The sequence below is a fragment of the Symphalangus syndactylus genome, chromosome 11 (assembly GCF_028878055.3).
Source record: "Symphalangus syndactylus isolate Jambi chromosome 11, NHGRI_mSymSyn1-v2.1_pri, whole genome shotgun sequence".
Classification (NCBI taxonomy): domain Eukaryota; kingdom Metazoa; phylum Chordata; class Mammalia; order Primates; family Hylobatidae; genus Symphalangus; species Symphalangus syndactylus.
This window is the reverse complement of record NC_072433.2, coordinates 21,434,831-21,451,333: the sequence shown is the minus strand read 5'-3', so window position 1 is coordinate 21,451,333 and position 16,503 is coordinate 21,434,831. Positions and strand designations below refer to the sequence as shown.

General features: G+C 43.8%; 1 protein-coding gene across 5 annotated transcripts in view; it reads left to right on the top strand.

Moving 5' to 3' along the window:
- TXNL4B (thioredoxin like 4B) overlaps positions 1 to 16,503 on the top strand; it is a 65,903-nt gene that overhangs the window by 1,292 nt on the left and 48,108 nt on the right. For 2 of the 5 annotated variants that reach the window (XM_055298523.2, XM_055298522.2), the window contains exons 2-4: positions 2,356 to 2,524; positions 4,002 to 4,153; positions 6,340 to 8,295. In XM_055298523.2, the coding sequence (XP_055154498.1) occupies positions 2,393 to 2,524; positions 4,002 to 4,153; positions 6,340 to 6,505 (450 nt within the window). In that variant the 5' untranslated portion in view covers positions 2,356 to 2,392 and the 3' untranslated portion in view covers positions 6,506 to 8,295. Of the gene's footprint in view, positions 1 to 2,355; positions 2,525 to 4,001; positions 4,154 to 6,339; positions 8,296 to 16,503 lie in introns of those variants that run through there. The other 3 variants (XM_063611717.1, XM_055298525.2, XM_063611716.1) reach the window with 2 other exon arrangements.

Below are 16,503 nucleotides of genomic sequence, written 5' to 3'. Positions count from 1 at the left end.
TTCTTTTTTTGGTGTTTCTGCAGTTGTGGCGCGCGCCTGAGCTTCCAGCTACTCGGAAGGCTGAGGCGGGAGGATTGCTTGAGCCTGGGAAGTTGAGACCAGCCTGGGCAACATAGCGAGACCCCGTCTCAGAAAAAGAGAGGGAGAGAGGAAAGCAGTGGAGTTATTGGTCAAAGAGTGTGTCAGTTTTCTTTCCAGAAAGGTTTTGTGTCTGCATTCCAGCAGGAACTCCCTGTGCCTGCCCCTACCACTATCTTGTTTAATTTTTGCCAATTCAGTGACTTTGTAAACATATCTTTTAATTTGCTTTTCTTTGCTTACTAGTAAAGCTTAACTTTTCAATTGATTTACTGTCCGTTTGTACCTCTTCTTTTGGGAATTCTCTGTGGGTATCATTTACTGTGGACATTTTCTTAGATGTGGTCTCAGTTTTCCTCTCCTCCTTCCAACATTTGTCCAGTTCCACCCCTAGCCTCACCACTAACAACTTTGTTCTCCCCTTACTTTCTCCTTTCGATCAGTAACACAGAGGAATTGCTGTTTGTTTGAATTCTAGTGGGACAGATCCATCTTCTCTTTGACCTTCCCTTTCATTGGTAATTTGTTCTGCTGCTCACATCTGATGACGTCCCTTTGGGCCGTCAATGTCCCTATTTAAAGTATGACCTATAGCTGGAACAATCTTATTTCCTATGTGAATTTTTATTAAATAATTTTTTTTTTTTTTTGGAGACGGAGCTTTGCTCTTGTTGTCCAGGCTGGAGTGCAGTGGAGCGATCCCAGCTCACTGCAACCTCCGCCTCCAGGGTTCAAGCAATTCTCCTGCCTCAGCCTCCGGAGTAGCTTGGATTACAGGTGGCGCCTGCCACCACGCCCAGCTAATTTTTTGTATTTTTAGTAGAGACGGGGTTTCACCATGTTGGTCAGGCTGGTCTCAAATTCCTGGCCATGGGTGATCCACCCGCCTTGGCCTCCCAAAGTGCTGGGATTACAGGCATGAGCCTGGCCTAATTCGCATCTTAAAATGTGACTTGTGACAAAAAATATAGGAAAAGAAATCCTCCCTTTTCATATTTGGAACTGAATTCAAAATACCTACCATCTCAATGGAGTCTCTTATTGATGACCACAAAACTAAGCTTCTTTGTCAAAGAGTTTCTCAAAAATGAAATTTCTTCGAATCATGAAAATAGCTTATTGTAGTAGAAGGCCCCCTGGGCTAGAAATTTGGTGGCCTGTATTCTAGTCCTTGTCGTTGTAGCAGAAAGTGCAACTGTAAGCAAGCTAGTTTGTAAAATGACGGGGTTGGATTAGGCCCCTTGTACCTCAGTATTTTATGATTGGTTTATAGAATTGTAGTTTTCACACACACTCTTAATTGATCTGTTTGCCATGTAATGAGGTGCACCTAGTAAGGTGCACACCAAGAATCTTTAAGCCAGGACTTGTAATAATATAATGTATACAATAAAGGACTGTTTAAAAAGTGTAACACATGCAAGAAATAATATGCTGCCATGACAGAGAATATGGATGTTCTCTATATAGAGATATGGGGCAATCTTCATAGGTTAGGTTTGAAATAATGAAAAGTGCTGAAGAGTAGATAAAGTGTGTACGCTGAACATCTGCCATTGGTCCCTCCACAGCCATTCTTCATCCTCCTCTAGACTGCTCTGGGACGGAGAGGCTTGCCTGCCTCAACAGGCCCCTGCCTTCTGGTTCCAGTTGGAGTCAGCCAGTGGTTGCACGAGCAAAGGTCGGAGGGAGGGAGGAGAGTGGCTGCTACACTTAACACCAGGCTGCCCTCCTATATACTGTCCTCTCCACTCACCTCTTTCTGCCGTACAGTTCTTATAACTGCTTCCTGCCATGGCTTCTTCCTCCCATGGCCTAGGGATGGGTACAGCATCCCGCTGTTACTAGCCCCAAAGTAGTACACTTTACCTTGTTGTTTTTCTACACCTACCTTAATTAAACTGCCTTCAAATTACCAAAGTTGAGAGTGTCATCGATTTCCTGCTGGAACACTGATACAATAGGCTGTCTTTTGGGGGTGGGGAGAGAGAGAAAAAATATATAGGAACACGTATTTGTATTTTTTGGTGAATGCATAACAAAACTCTGAAAGATACATGAGAAACTAGTGAAAGCAGTTTCTGGCTCGGGGGAGGGAGCAATGAAAACTGGGCCCAAAGAGCAGGGACAAGGAGAGGGAAACTCCACAGTATTACCTTTCTATGATGTTTCTTTTATACCATGTGAATACATTAGCTACTGTGTGAATTAATTTTTTTTAATGAGGGCTCACGCACTTAATCCAAACTGTCTTTAAACATTGCACCTTTATTTCAGGAGTGACAGTGAGGATTCACATTTGGGTTATTTCAAGATGAGCTTCCTACTGCCCAAGCTGACTAGCAAAAAGGAAGTAGACCAGGCGATAAAAAGTACTGCTGAGAAGGTGTTGGTTCTCAGGTTTGGGAGAGATGAAGATCCTGTCTGTCTGCAGCTAGATGATATTGTAAGTGAATATCTAAAATAAGTGGTTTTTATTAATAATCTGTATATTCTCACCCAGCATCTGAATAGTACATGAGAGGGAGTAGTCAGGGTTGGGTATATAGCTGTTCATTTGTTAGTTCACTAAGAGCTGATTGTGTGCCTGCCCTGAGCCAGACCCCCAAATCTGTGTGTGCTGAATCTGTCTTGGATGTCCTTACCCACTAGAAGCTGTCAATGCTGTTTCACCAACAAGGTGATGGAAGAGCAGAAAACTATTAACAAGCATCTGTGAACACTATCTTTTCAGTGCTCGCAATAGTAGGATAATAGTAGCCCCATTTCCTGGTAGGAAAAAAAATGCCAGAGGGGTCAAGTAACTTCCCAGAGGTGCAGATCCACTGTATTGCAGAGCTGGGATTTGAACTTAGTTTTGTAGCTGCAAATGATCTTTTCTAGTGTGCTGCCTCCAGTATGTGCCTGATGCAGAGAGAGACCTAACCCAGAACTAAGACCTCTTACCGCCATTTCTACTGCTACCATCCCGTGTAAGAGCTGAGCGTACAAATCCTCATTTCCGTGCTTACAATGAGGGTGTGATGTGTTAGCCTGGGGAAAAAAGGACCAGAGGATTCTACCCTCAGTCGTAGGGAGGAGGAAATACCACGGAGGTCGGTAATGTAGACACTGAAGCCACGCTGCCAAAGTTCAAATCCCAGCCCTACTGCTCAGGAGCTGTGTGACCTGGGGCAAATTACTTTACCTTCCTGTGCCTCAGTTTCCCTATCTATAAAATGGGAACTCTAATAGCATATACCTTGTTAGAATGATGTAAGGATTAAATGAGTTAACAAATGTTAAGCACTTAGGACAGTTACCACATAGTAATGTCATATAAGTGTCTGCTACTAATTATCATGATTTTCATTTCTGGGAGGATTGGGAGGAAGGAGACGTTAGGGAATTTCAGTACCCAAATTACATATTTCTAAGTTGTGTTGTTTTAAATGAGCATGGGCTACTTTTATAAAAGCATTCAAAGAAAGAAATTAAAGGAAGAAATAGATTCACACAGTTTTCCACAAGGATTTGTATGCTCAGCTCTTAACATGGGATGGCAGCAGTAGAAATGGCGGGGTAGAGGTCTTATTTCTGGGTTAGGTGTCTCTCCACAGTGAATAGACAGGAATACTCCTATGCTGTCACCCTCCTAAACTCACACAGTTTTCCCCAAGATCCCCTCCTAACCTCACACAGTTTTCCCCAAGGTCCCTTCCTAACCTCACACAGTTTTCCCCAAGATTCCGTCCTAACCCCGTCTGCAGTGAATGAGACTCAGGAGGATGGGTTTATGCTTTATCTGATGTGGGAGCCACATGGGCTGCATTGTTGGCCCAGGAGTTTTTTCAAACAAAACACTGTGTTGTAGTAACAAGTTTCACAGAAGAAACATTAGCTGCCTCTCATATTGTAACCTTTGTCTCTCTCGTCACTTGCAGCTTTCTAAGACCTCTTCTGACTTAAGTAAAATGGCTGCTATATACCTGGTAGATGTGGACCAAACTCCAGTTTATACACAGTATTTTGACATCAGTTATATTCCGTCTACTGTCTTTTTCTTCAATGGGCAGCATATGAAAGTGGATTATGGGTAAGTGCAGTTGATCTGAAGTTATTGCAACCTTGTAAGTTTCCTTTGGTAAGCAGCTTCAGTAGCTTGCCTATTTGCATGTGTAGTTGGCTCTGTGAGTCTTATGTCAGTACTGTTTCCTCAATTGATGCACTCTCTAATTTTTTATGCAAAACCTTGCTACAAAATGAGAGTGCTTCAGGTATGATTGTCAAATTTTATGTATTTTTTTAATAGTGCATACACATGGTTTGTCAAATTTTAATTTCCAACTTAAGTATGAAGAAATAGTACAGTTTGCAAAGCACTACCATCCATAAGTCTATAAAATATAAAATAGCTATATTAGCTAAATAAAGAACTCTTAAAATTTTCCCAGGAATTTCATTTGAAACAAAACATGTAGTTTTTCTTAAGCTTTTGGACTGGTAAGTGGCATTTATAAAAGAAGCATTCCTTCCAGCAAACTAAGATGTGCTTCTCTCTTGCAAAGTTTCCTGCTTTTCGCCATTGAGAGAATTTTAAATCATTCTTCAACAAAGCCTGTCAAGAATAAGTAACATAATGTCCTCTTTAATGCCTTCCACTCCATCCAATTACCATCTCAATACTTAATATTGATGATTGGATGCATCCATGATTCTGATCATTTCTTACTGTGGTTGACGTGTCCACTTATCTAGATCTTTGTACCCTTTTTGTCTTTATTTGAAAGTATGTGAAATATCTGTTTTAAAGTGTTTTAGGCTGGGCACAGTGGCTCATGCCTGTAATCCCAGCACTTTGGGAGGCCGAGGCAGGCGGATCATTTGAGGTCAGGAGTTCAAAACCAGCATGGCCAACATAGTGAAACCCCATCTCTACTAAAAATACAAAAATTAGCTGGGCATGGCCAGGCGCAGTGACTCACGTGTGTAATCCCAGCACTTTGGGAAGCTGAGGCAGGCAGATCACGAGGTCAGCAGATCGAGACCATCCTGGCTAACACAGTGTAACCCTGTCTCTACTAAAAATACAAAAAATTAGCCAGGTGTGGTGGCGGGCGCCTGTAGTCCCGGCTACTCTGGAGGCTGAGGCAGGAGAATGGCATGAACCCAGGAGGCGGAGCTTGCAATGAGCCGCCATCACGCCACTGTACTCCATCCTGGGCAACAGAGCTGCCGTCTCAAAAAAAAAATTCGCTAGGCATGATGGTGGGTGCCTGTAATCCCAACTACTCAGGAGGCTGAGGCAGGAGATTCGCTTGAGCCCAGGAGGTGGAGGTTGTTGCAGTGAGCAGAGATCGCACCACTACACTCCAGCCTGGTGACAGAGCAAGGCTCCATCTCAAAAAAATAAAAACAAAAACAAACAAAAAAAACCCGCAAAGTATTTTAAAGCTGTTTATTCTACTGGAACACATTTGATGTAAGTATTAATTTGGTACAACCTTTTAAGGGGGCCAGTTCAACATTATGTATCAAATACTTTAAAGTTTTTAAACTTTTTAACCCAGTAATTACACTTCCAGGAGTTTAATAAGATGTTGTAGATGCACATTTAACAACCAAAAGAAATATATGTTAGCTAGAAAAAAGCATATTACTGAATAATTTGTATGACATAATTCCCAATGTTGGGAAAAAAGAAGTATGTATCTGCACATATATACACACACACATACAATTGGAAGGATAGACACTGAAAAGTGACCTCTGGCCTCATCCGTGATTTTATTTCTTTCTTTAAAATTTTTACAGTAACATACCTGGTGTTTGAGATACTTTTCTAAAAAAACAATTTTTTAATACCTACCACTCAAAAGTGTAAGTGACTAGAACTTAAAGGCCGTGAGTACTGAATGGGCTTTGCACAGTGCCCAGGCAAAAACAGCAACAGCAAACGAAGAAACAATGCACACTCCCACACTTGGTGAATTCTACTTGATGATTTGAGAAGTGATAAAAATAGATTTTGTGACTACAATAGATTTGAAGCTGAATCTTTTCACATGACAGAGCTTTCATGCTAGTGGCCCACAGCACTGGATTGAGTCATTTACTAAATGGAAAAAAATGATTGAAAAATTAATGTTGGGCTTTATGTCTGAAGTCTCATTGACAAGAAGAAAATAACAAAGCTGTTGCTCATTTTGTTTATCCTGAAAGTCTTCAACAAGTGATTATTCAAAGTTCTTAGAGCAATTGTTTCTCTTCTGTGCTGTCTAGATCTCCAGATCACACTAAGTTTGTGGGAAGCTTCAAAACCAAACAAGACTTCATAGATTTGATTGAAGTAATCTATCGAGGAGCAATGAGGGGGAAGCTTATTGTCCAAAGTCCTATTGATCCCAAGAATATTCCCAAATATGACCTTCTCTATCAAGACATTTAGTACATTAATTGCTGTCAAAGATGAAGAAAAAGGCACATCTTGACACAGTACCTGAATCCAGCTGTGCTGTGTTTCTGGAGTCCTTTGGAAACGTGTCCTAGAGGAGAAGAGGTTTGACTTGTGTGTAGAAAACCTGGTCCCTGAGGAAAAGATGCCACTGGTTCTCTGATGACATGGGATGCCTCACTGTCTACTCCCTGTGAGCCTCAGAGCAGCCAAGTCATTGGTGTTCATTTTCCCCCCAGTGATTTTTGTAACTTCTCTTTCTAATGTTTTTCTTTATCCCTTTAATACAGGATCCTCCCAAACATTGGCTAGTACAATTTGATTTCATCATGTTCATTTGATACACAAGTGAACTGGAAAGTCACTTCACATAGAAGCAAAAGTACTCATTTTCTACCCTAGCTGGGTGCATGCGTGCACACACACACACACACACACACACACACACACACACCCCTTTGCTGATTCCTCCACTCATACGTCCCTCGTGCTTTCCCATCTCCAGTCTGTATTACCGTAGTTTCTCTTCAAATAATTAATTGAGCAGACAAGTTTGTTTTGTTTTGGAGCCTTTTTGGCTCTGGCTTTTAAACATTGTGCTGGTTGGCTCATTTAATTTTTTTTTTTTTTTTTTTTTGAGACAGAGTCTCACTCTGTCCCCCAGGCTGGAGTGCAGTGGTGCGATCTCGGCTCCCTGCAAGCTCCACCTCCTGGATTCACGCCACTCTCCTGCTTCAGCCTCCCAAGTAGCTGGGACTACAGGCGCCCGCCACCATGCCCGGCTAATTTTTTGTATTTTTATAGAGGCGCAGTTTCACCGTGTTAGCCAAGATGGTCTCAATCTCCTGACCTCGTGATCCGCCCTCCTCAGCCTCCCAAGTGCTGGGATTATAGGCGTGAGCCACCACGCCCGGCCCATTTAATTATCTTTTATGTTATAAAATTTAATATGAAAAGTGAGAATTTGAACCTTCACCATCTACCACTCTATTCAGGTAAAACAATGAATGAGCCACCTTTAGCAGGAGCAGATTTTTCCCAGAAGCTGCTGCCTCTTCCTGAGGCAGAAAATTGTATTACTAAGGCTCAAAACTAAAAGAGATGTCAGCATTGTTAGAAAGAAATGTCACCTGTATGGGATTTGCCTGTTTTAATAACTTTGTGAGGAATTCTTGCTCTTCTAGGGGTGCCTGGTGCAACTGTGGGCAAGTTACTGCTCCTCTTTAAACCTCATGGTGGTTATTGAAACAGATTTATTAGAAGGAGAGGGTAGGCAGAGAGCTGGAGAGCCATGGGCGAGGCAGCTTGTGACCTGCCTAGCAACCGCTGACCTCCTCGCCAACAGAAGCCCAATCCTGTTCAGAGCAGCACTGTCACTGCAAGTCCAGCCCGCTTTGCCAGGGGCTCCATTCAACCCCTTTCCTGCAGGGAGGGGTGCCATGAGTCTTGCTTCTGGCTCATACAGGAGAGAGGGAAGGCTGCCAGGCACTGCTTGTGTCCCTGCTGATAAAAGGAGGGAGTCATTCCAGGAATAAGACAAAAGGAGAGGAGGAGGCCATCACCTCTGTCCTCTTCCATCATACACTTCCTGTCTCTGATTTAATCATGATGCATGGAGCTACAACAGCCATCTTAGGTCCACGAGGTGCCCAGCATCAGGTAAGACATCAATATGCTAAGAAGAACAAAAAGAGCCCGATCCCTGATGTTATTGAGCTCTGGCTTGAACTCTGGACCTGCCTCCCTCAGACTTCTGTGAAAGAATAAAATTTCTTTTTGCCTAAGTCACTGTTAGTTGGGTTTTCTGTTCTTCAGCCCAGATCACACAGTATTTGAGGTATGGTAAGCACTCAGCCCACCAGCCAAAACTCAGAACCTGCGTGCGCAAAATTATCGTGTCTTCTTCCTCCTGTTAGAAATAAGTTCTCTTATTTCTGAGTGCTGCAGAGGAAGAGGAGCACTCAGAAGAAAAGTTTCTCAGCAAGGCAAAGTTTACTTCTCCAGAAGGGTGCTGCCTGTGCCTATAGCAGTCACAAGAGCACACCTAATAAAGGAGAACCGGTTTCTAACCCTAACGCAGTTCCTGTTTCTTTGACTTTCCCCCATTGGCTGGGGTTGGACCGCACAGTCTAGGCTGACCCCAATTGGCTATGCGCTTGAATCTTTCTCAAATAAGGCAGAGGGTAAAGGTTACAGGTTAAGGTTTGGAGCAAGGCGGTTTACAGCCTATGACAAGAAAGTTGGATCTTTGAAGAGGAACCTTTCTTTTATTCTGACAATTTCCCCCTTTTTGTTGTTATAATTCTTCCTCTTCAAATTATTTTAGTAAGATTTGGCTTTGTTGCTCTTCTTGATTGTCTAAGAGTAAAAGTTGGTCTGAATATGGAGGGGGAGAGACAGAGAAGGTTTTAGTGAGAGCCGTTTCTATGAGTCTTTGAACTAACCCACGAACACAAGGTGTGATGCAACAGCCTACAAGGATGAGTGCACTTGTAACAATTGCAAGGGAAGTGAGGATAGAGGCCATAAGTCCTTTCCATTTACCAAACCATCTTTCTGTTAAACCTGTGAAGGGGTCATCTATTCCAGAATTTTCAGCCAGCTCATTTGCTAGGGTGGTGAGGCCTTGTAGAGCCTTGGTAATGGTTCCATCAGGAGCTGTGTTATTTGGGATCAAAGTACAACATTGGGCTCTGATGATGACACAAACTCTGCCTTTTTCTGCTAATGTCATGTCAAGAGCTATCCTGTTTTCCCAGGCCATTTGGCTGGTGGGACCAAATTGCTCAGCTATCCCTAAATGGTATCTCTGATATAATTAACAAATCCTTGTTGATTGTAATATATATATAGTTTATCCAATCTACACTTTTGTTTATAGTAGACCACCAAAATAAGACTGACTCAAACCTGGCAGCTATTTGATTTCGAGCTTTAAATTCATTGGCTACTCCTTGTGGTACTCCAATTGCCTCTATATAGACGTGGGGGTCAAAAGACCCTTGAAGAGCTTCTCTTTTTTCCCAAGAGGGTGACTTTTTGGCAGACTGATGAAATGCCAGGGTGAAAGAGATGGCCAATTTGATTAGAGCGCAAGTGCCGCTCCAATTACTTGGCAGCGTACCCAGTAGAGGTCCTCCGCAATACCACCGAACATCTGCCCCAGAATAGACAAGGGCAGTCTGATTGGTGAGCTCTCGTAAAGGCTCAGATTCACTGCATCCCATTAGATTTCCGAAAGATGCAAGTTTTCCCCGTCACAAGAGACAAGAGGTAAAATTGGCATCAGAGGCCAGGAGCCAGATGGCCCTTGGGGGCTGACCCACAGAGCAGTCTTTGACTTTTGGGAAAAGCAGCGAGAGTGTGGTGCATGACTTAATACCCCAGGCTGTGGGGTGCTGGAAGAGAGCTACCATACAGTCCATGCCCGGTTGGTTAGACCATCCAAGCAGGAAGGGAACAATTTTAGTTTCTGACTTGCCCATTGCACAGGCATAACAGTCGCTTTTATTTAAAATGCAAACTGAATATTTGATCCATTTCAGCCAGGCATTCATTTCTTGGTGTGCAGTCTCAATGGCCAGGGTTTGTTTTAGGTCTTTGACTTCCACTATGTGCACTTTAGTTTTGTCATTAGGTAGTGGCAAGGTAGTTGTTTCATTTGGAGGAGATCTTGGGGAAGGAAGGGGTGCTGGAGGGGTGACAAAACCAATCTCAAAGGACCTTATGGGATCTTTCCCAGTAACATCCGCCCCATACCATAAAAGCGACTTAGGGTGGGAATATGGTTAGTGGAGGTTGAAGTAGTAATAGAAGTATGCACCGGGTTACATCGGAGGTGTTGGCAGTTAGAGGAGTTATTTTGTTTAGTAAAATGGATATAAGGTTTTAGGGAGGTACAGCCTGCTGAAGAAGTCCAGCCTTGGGACTGAGTGGTCCAGGGAATATCGTACCAGGAATGGCAAGGTAGCCAATTATAGGGAATCGTACAAGGATCAGATTGAGGGTGGGGTGAGTACCAAGGGCAAAGATACTTTTCTGAAGAGGCTAGTTGCCTTTGACTTTGTAGGTCTCCGCAAGGTATGGCTAGGCAGGCATCAAACACAACAGCTTGGGGTGCGGCTGACCTGGTTACATTAATAATGAAATGCAGGCCGGACACGGTGGCTCATGCCTGTAATCTCAGCACTTTGGGAGGCCGAGGCGGGTGGTTCACGAGGTCAGGGGATCGAGACCATCCTGGCTAATACCGTGAAACCCCGTCTCTACTAAAAATACAAAAAATTAGCCAGGCATGGTGGCAGGCGCCTGTAGTCCCAGCTACTCAGGAGGCTGAGGCAGGAGAATGGCGTGAACCCAGGAGGCAGAGCTTGCAGTGAGCAGAGATCTCGCCACTGCACTTCAGCCTGGGCAACAGAGAGAGACTCCATCTCAAAAAAAAAAAAAAAAAAAAAAAAAAGAAATGCCCCTGGGCAATTAGGGGGAAGAAGAGACAAATTAGACCTTTTTGAATGTTAATTTTAAGGGAGTTGATCCTGGAGTGATGGTCCATGATTCCATAAGGGGTGGGGTCCTTTTTACCCGAGTGTGATGAGTCCACCCCTGTTCAGCTGTTCGGGCTACTGTTTCAGTTGTTAGGAGTATTAGATAGGGTCCTTCCCATGATGGTTCGAGTTTTCCTCCCTCTAGCTTTTGATGAGCACATAATCCCCAGGCTGATGTGGGTGTACTGGAAACTCTAGAGACGGAGGGCATTTGTGCTAAGAGGCCTTGGGTCCTGAGGGAAAAAAGGGTGGAAGATAGACCACGTATATAGTTTTTAAGAAATTGATCTTTTGTTTCGAATGTAGGGATGTCAGTGGTGGAATTTAAGCATGGCAATCCGTAGAGCGTTTCATAAGGGGACAGGCCGATATCTTTTCAAGGGGCAGTATGAATTCTTAGTAAGGTGACAGGGAGCCATTTAGTTCATGGCAGTCGGGTTTCCAAGATTAGTTTAGTTAGGCAATTTTTTTAGTTTGATTCATTCTTTCTACTTTTCCTGATGAGGGTGGGTGCCAGGGAGTATGATATTCCCATTTTATCTCTAGTGTCTGGGTTAATCCTTTAATGACCTGTGCAGTAAAATGGGTTCCATTGTCTGAGTCAATGTTCTCTATTAATCTGAATCTGGGTATGGTATCTTCTATTTGTACTTTAACTACATTATTGGCAGTTGCACTTGGCAGGTGAATGGCTTCCACCCAGTGAGTGAGATGGTCCACTATAACTGACAGATATTTGAGGCAGCCTATTTGGTGCATTTCGGTATAGTCAATTTGGACACTTTGAAATGGACTTAGCCCAGGATTTCTTCCCCCGAAGGGCGGTTTTCTTAAAGTTTGTTTATTGGTTTTTCTGCATACCATACAACTGTGACTTGCCTGGTGAGGGTATAAATCCCTATACACCCATAGGTTCTAAGGACTGCATCACACATGGCTTGGGGACCCCAATGGGTCCCTCAGTGAAGTTGTGTTAAGATTTCTGTCATTAGGGGTTTGGACAACATTTCTTTGTTTTCTGGCAGTATCTGTTTCCCTTCTGAGTTTTTGTTAGCCCCTATTTTCTTTAATTTTTCTTTATCTGCTTGGGAGAAGATGGGGGTTGCAGATGGGGAAGGGAGACAAGGCGTTCAGTGGAAAATGGGCGCTTCTTGGGAAGTGACTCTTGACAGAGGGACCTTTATGGTGTCCTGGGACATGAACAATGGCTATATCCTCTGTAGCTGAAGGTTTTCTAATACTTGCATGATTAACTCTTTGTGGACAAGGTTTTGGCCCTTACTAGTAATAAGACCTTGTTCAGTCCAAATCTTCCCAAAGGTATGGGCCACTCCAAAAGCATATTTGGAATTGGTGTAAATAGTCCCTTCTTGATTCTGCAGCTATTTTAAGGCTTGATTTAGTGCGAACAACTCACATGTTTAGTTAGACCAGTTATTGGGCAGTCTCCCTGATTCTACTTCTGCGAGAGTTTCTCCATCAACCACTGAGTAGCCATTATGTTTTTTCTCTTCAATTACCCGGGAGGAGCTGTCTACAAAGAGATGGTGCCCTGTTTTTAAAGAGGTCTCACTTAGATCAGGCCTTACTTTAGTTTGGTGATTGATTAAGTCTAAATATTTGTGCTTGGGGTCTCTGGCGTTTGGATTTCCTGTCAGGAAGGTGGCAGGGTAGGCTGGGCATGGTGGCTCACGCTTGTAATCCCAACACTTTGGGAGGCTGAGGCAGGTGGATCACCTGAGGTCAGGAGTTCAAGACTAGCCTGACCAACATGGAGAAACCCCATCCCTAATAAAAATACAAAAAAATTAGCCATGCATGGTGGCATGCCTGTAATCCCAGCTACTTGGTAGGCTGAGGCAGGAGAATTGCTTGAACCCGGGAGGTGGAGGTTGCGGTGAGCTGAGATTGTGCCATTGCACTGTAGCCTGGGCAATAAGAGTGAAACTCCATCTCAAAAAAAAAAAAAAAGGAAGGTGGCAGGGTTGAGCACATTGTCAGTGGTTAGGGTTAAATCACCTGTATCTAATAGGATAGCTTCATATTTTAGGATTCTTGAATCTGTAAGCCATCTCCCTGCTTTTTGGGTAAGAATGGTTTTAACCTGATAGAGTGTGCTTAGGATGAGACTTCCCCCAAAGGTTATTTTTCTACTTTATTCTGTCAATAAAACAGTTGCTGCTATAGATTGGATATATTCAGGCCACCCACAGGTTACCACGTCAAGAATCTTTGACAGAAAGGCTGTGGGCTGGCAATGGCCCCATGCTTTTGAGTGAGTACTCCTATAGCTGCCCCATTGCTTATATTAACAAAAAAGTGAAATGGCTGTTCTAAGGACAGCAGAGCTAAGACAGGGGCAGTTATAAGTAGATGTTTTAGTTCCTCAACTTGCTGGACTTCTTGTGGAGTCCAAAGAAGGGGGTCAGACCCTTCTTGGGTAAGTTTTAGATATAGAGGTTTTGTTTTTAAGGCATAAGAGTCAATCCACAGGCAACAGTTTCCAACTAGCAGTTCTCTATCTTTTGTAATTTCTTGTTAATATCTGGCCAACTGTTAGTGACAAAATGAAATTTTAACATTCCCTGCCAAAGAGGATCCTCAGGATCTAGACCAGCATATTTTCTCATTTGTTCCTTTAGTCTGTTTAAAAATTTTATAGGCCCTACATCTTTCCCTTGCTGTATATCAAGTGCTTGGGTGAGATTCAGGGCTCGGGGTACTGATTCTTTAATCCCCTTTATTATCAATTTCCTAAGGTCCTGCATATTTTCTTGGCGGGTTGTGTTGTTATTGTCCCACCAGGGGTCTTGGGCAGGAAATTTTTTGGATCTGCTGTAGGAACGTTTTGGCCAGGAGGGTGTTCACGTTCCCAGGCTACCATAGCAGCTCTACAGATCATGCCTCTTTTTTCCCCGCAAGAAGAGGATGCCTAGGATGGACATTAACTCAGCCCAAGTATATAACTGAGGTCCCAGAAATTGGTCAATTTGATCTGCTACTCCATGAGGGTCGTCTAATACTGGCTTAAGCTTCTTTTTGGGTTTCAGACCTCCAAGCTGGTTAAAGGAGCATTTACAAAGCCAACGCCCCCTCCTCCTAGGAGCACCCCCCTGAAGGGGAAGAGAGCTGGAGCTGATTCCCCTGAAGTAGAGGGGAAAGGGAAGTTCTGAATATTCTTTTCACATTGCTCTATCTTGTGTTGAAGTCCTTTCAGGGAAGGGTACTTTGGCTGGTAGTAAGTGAGCTCTTTGGATGATTCCAAAGAGGCAGGGTTATAAGGAGGGGACAACAGGGGTAGGAGAAGGGTCTGGTACAGCAGCTGCTTTTCTTGTTTTTGGTCCTTTCATTATCCTTCTAATATTTTAACATTAGACCTAATGGACTATCGGGGGAATATTATTGTTGCTAGCTTTATCCTTTTTATCACCTACCTTACTTGGGGTATTTCCCATCTTGATGGTTTTGGGGTAAGGCTCAATCTCCCCTACTGGAGATTTCTCACCTTTCGGGGTGAGGCTCAATTTCCTCTACTGGAAATTTCTTGCCTTCCCTACTACTGGATGTTTGTATGAGGCTCAATCCCCCATACTGGAGATTTCTTGCCTTCCTTTCCTAGAGGCTCAAGCCCCCTGCTAGAGGCTTCTTGCACTCTTCTCCTTTTGCTTCATCCTTCTCTGGCTGCTTCTGTCACGGGAATGTTATGTCCCTCTTGGCATTGGCGGGTTGGTATAAACCCCCAACCCAGACTCTTAACGGGAGGCCCGCCCTAAGCCAGATGAAGTGACCACAGAACTGCAGATCTGGACTCACCACTCACTTTGCACTCAGTGGTGCATCTCATTCACACACTTTCAACCTCCAAGATACCCCAACCACAAAGGAAATACTTTGTTGCTCTTACAACGTTTCTTACCTTGGTCTATACACAGAGTTACCTGGTCATCGCAGTATGTGATGATCTTTTTCCCCAAGTTGTTGGCCTGTTTCTTCCTGCGTTGCTGAAAATCCAGGTTTATTTGTCACATTGGGTGGGTCTCGATTCCTTACCCCTGAGGCCGCCACAACAAGGCAGCGCAGTGCACTTCCTCATGGAAGAGGACCAGAGACCCTTCCTCGGAGGAGAATGGGAATCCCAGGTGGGCCCCCAAATTTGCTAGAAACAAATGCTTGGTGCTGCAAAAAAAAATGAGCACTCCGGCAAAAAGCTTTCTCAGCAAGGCAATTTACTTCTGCAGAATAGTGCCACTAGCGCCTGGAGTCACAAGAGCACACCGAGTGAAGTGGGGCAGGGGTTTTTTGTCCCTAACGCAGCAGCTCCTGTAGCTGTGTCCTTTCCCCATTGGCTGGAGTCAGGCCGCACAATCTAATCTGACCCAATTGGCTACTGTTTAAAATTGAATAGGGCTAAGTAGGCAGGAAGGTAGAGGCTGTCCGTTACAGTTTTAGGGCACAGTAAAGGCGGGAAGGATAGTTGCAGAATGAGTAATTGAGGGAGTAGATGTGAGTTATAGATTAGCCCTGGTGGGAAGGCCGTTTACCATAACTAGGGGCAAGGAGACACAAAGAATAAGGAAGTTACTCTTTGAAAATAGAGAACAAAGAACAACGAGCTGAACAAGCTGACTCTTTGAATAGGAAACCACTGACCCAAAGGTGTGTGTTCTGAGAGGCATTTTTTTTAAGAGTTTGACTGTTATTTTCCAGTTTCTGGCTATTGTCTCTTTCACAGGTTCTAGAATATAGGTGTGTGTCTTATTGGCCTACTAGCGCTAACCCATTGAAGTTTATTGATGAATCTGCAGGGTGCCTGTGAGGAGAGCTTCACAGAGATAGCCAGACCCTGGTGAGAGAGAGTGACATCAGTGTCGTTTTACACCCTACAAAGGAGGGGACGTATTTTGGCATGAGAAGAAGGCACAGTGGTGATTGGTCAGGGTATTGAAGGCTTATAGCAAGAAAAAGTTCCATTAGAAGAGCTTCTGTTTCTCAGAGTTCCAGAACCTTTCTTCTGGAGACCCTTAATAGCATGATCTGCCATCAGGAGAGGAGGCTCAGACAGCTTGCATTTGATTCCTGGTGAAGGGTAGATTTGTTCCAAGTAGGAAAAGCAGCTTCTACTGATGCAAGGACTCTACCTCCCCACTTTTCACAGAGTCCCAGAAGGCTATTGCTGATAGGGACGTTAGCCATCGTCTGGCTCAAGTCCTTCATGGAAGAGACCAGGAACTGATGGCCAGGAAACCTAAATTACTTAGCAAATGTATGGGTCATTCTGTGATTTGGACTCAGCAAGTCCAGAGATCCTGCCTTTACATCATCGTCTTTTGTTTTCTGGAGTGCTGGTAGGTTAGATCCCAAACTCTGAAGTACTGTCTGTGTTAAAACACTTTTTCCCCATCCCATTTTGAGCTAGCCTCTTCCTCACCAGGCCCCATGCCCTTTCTC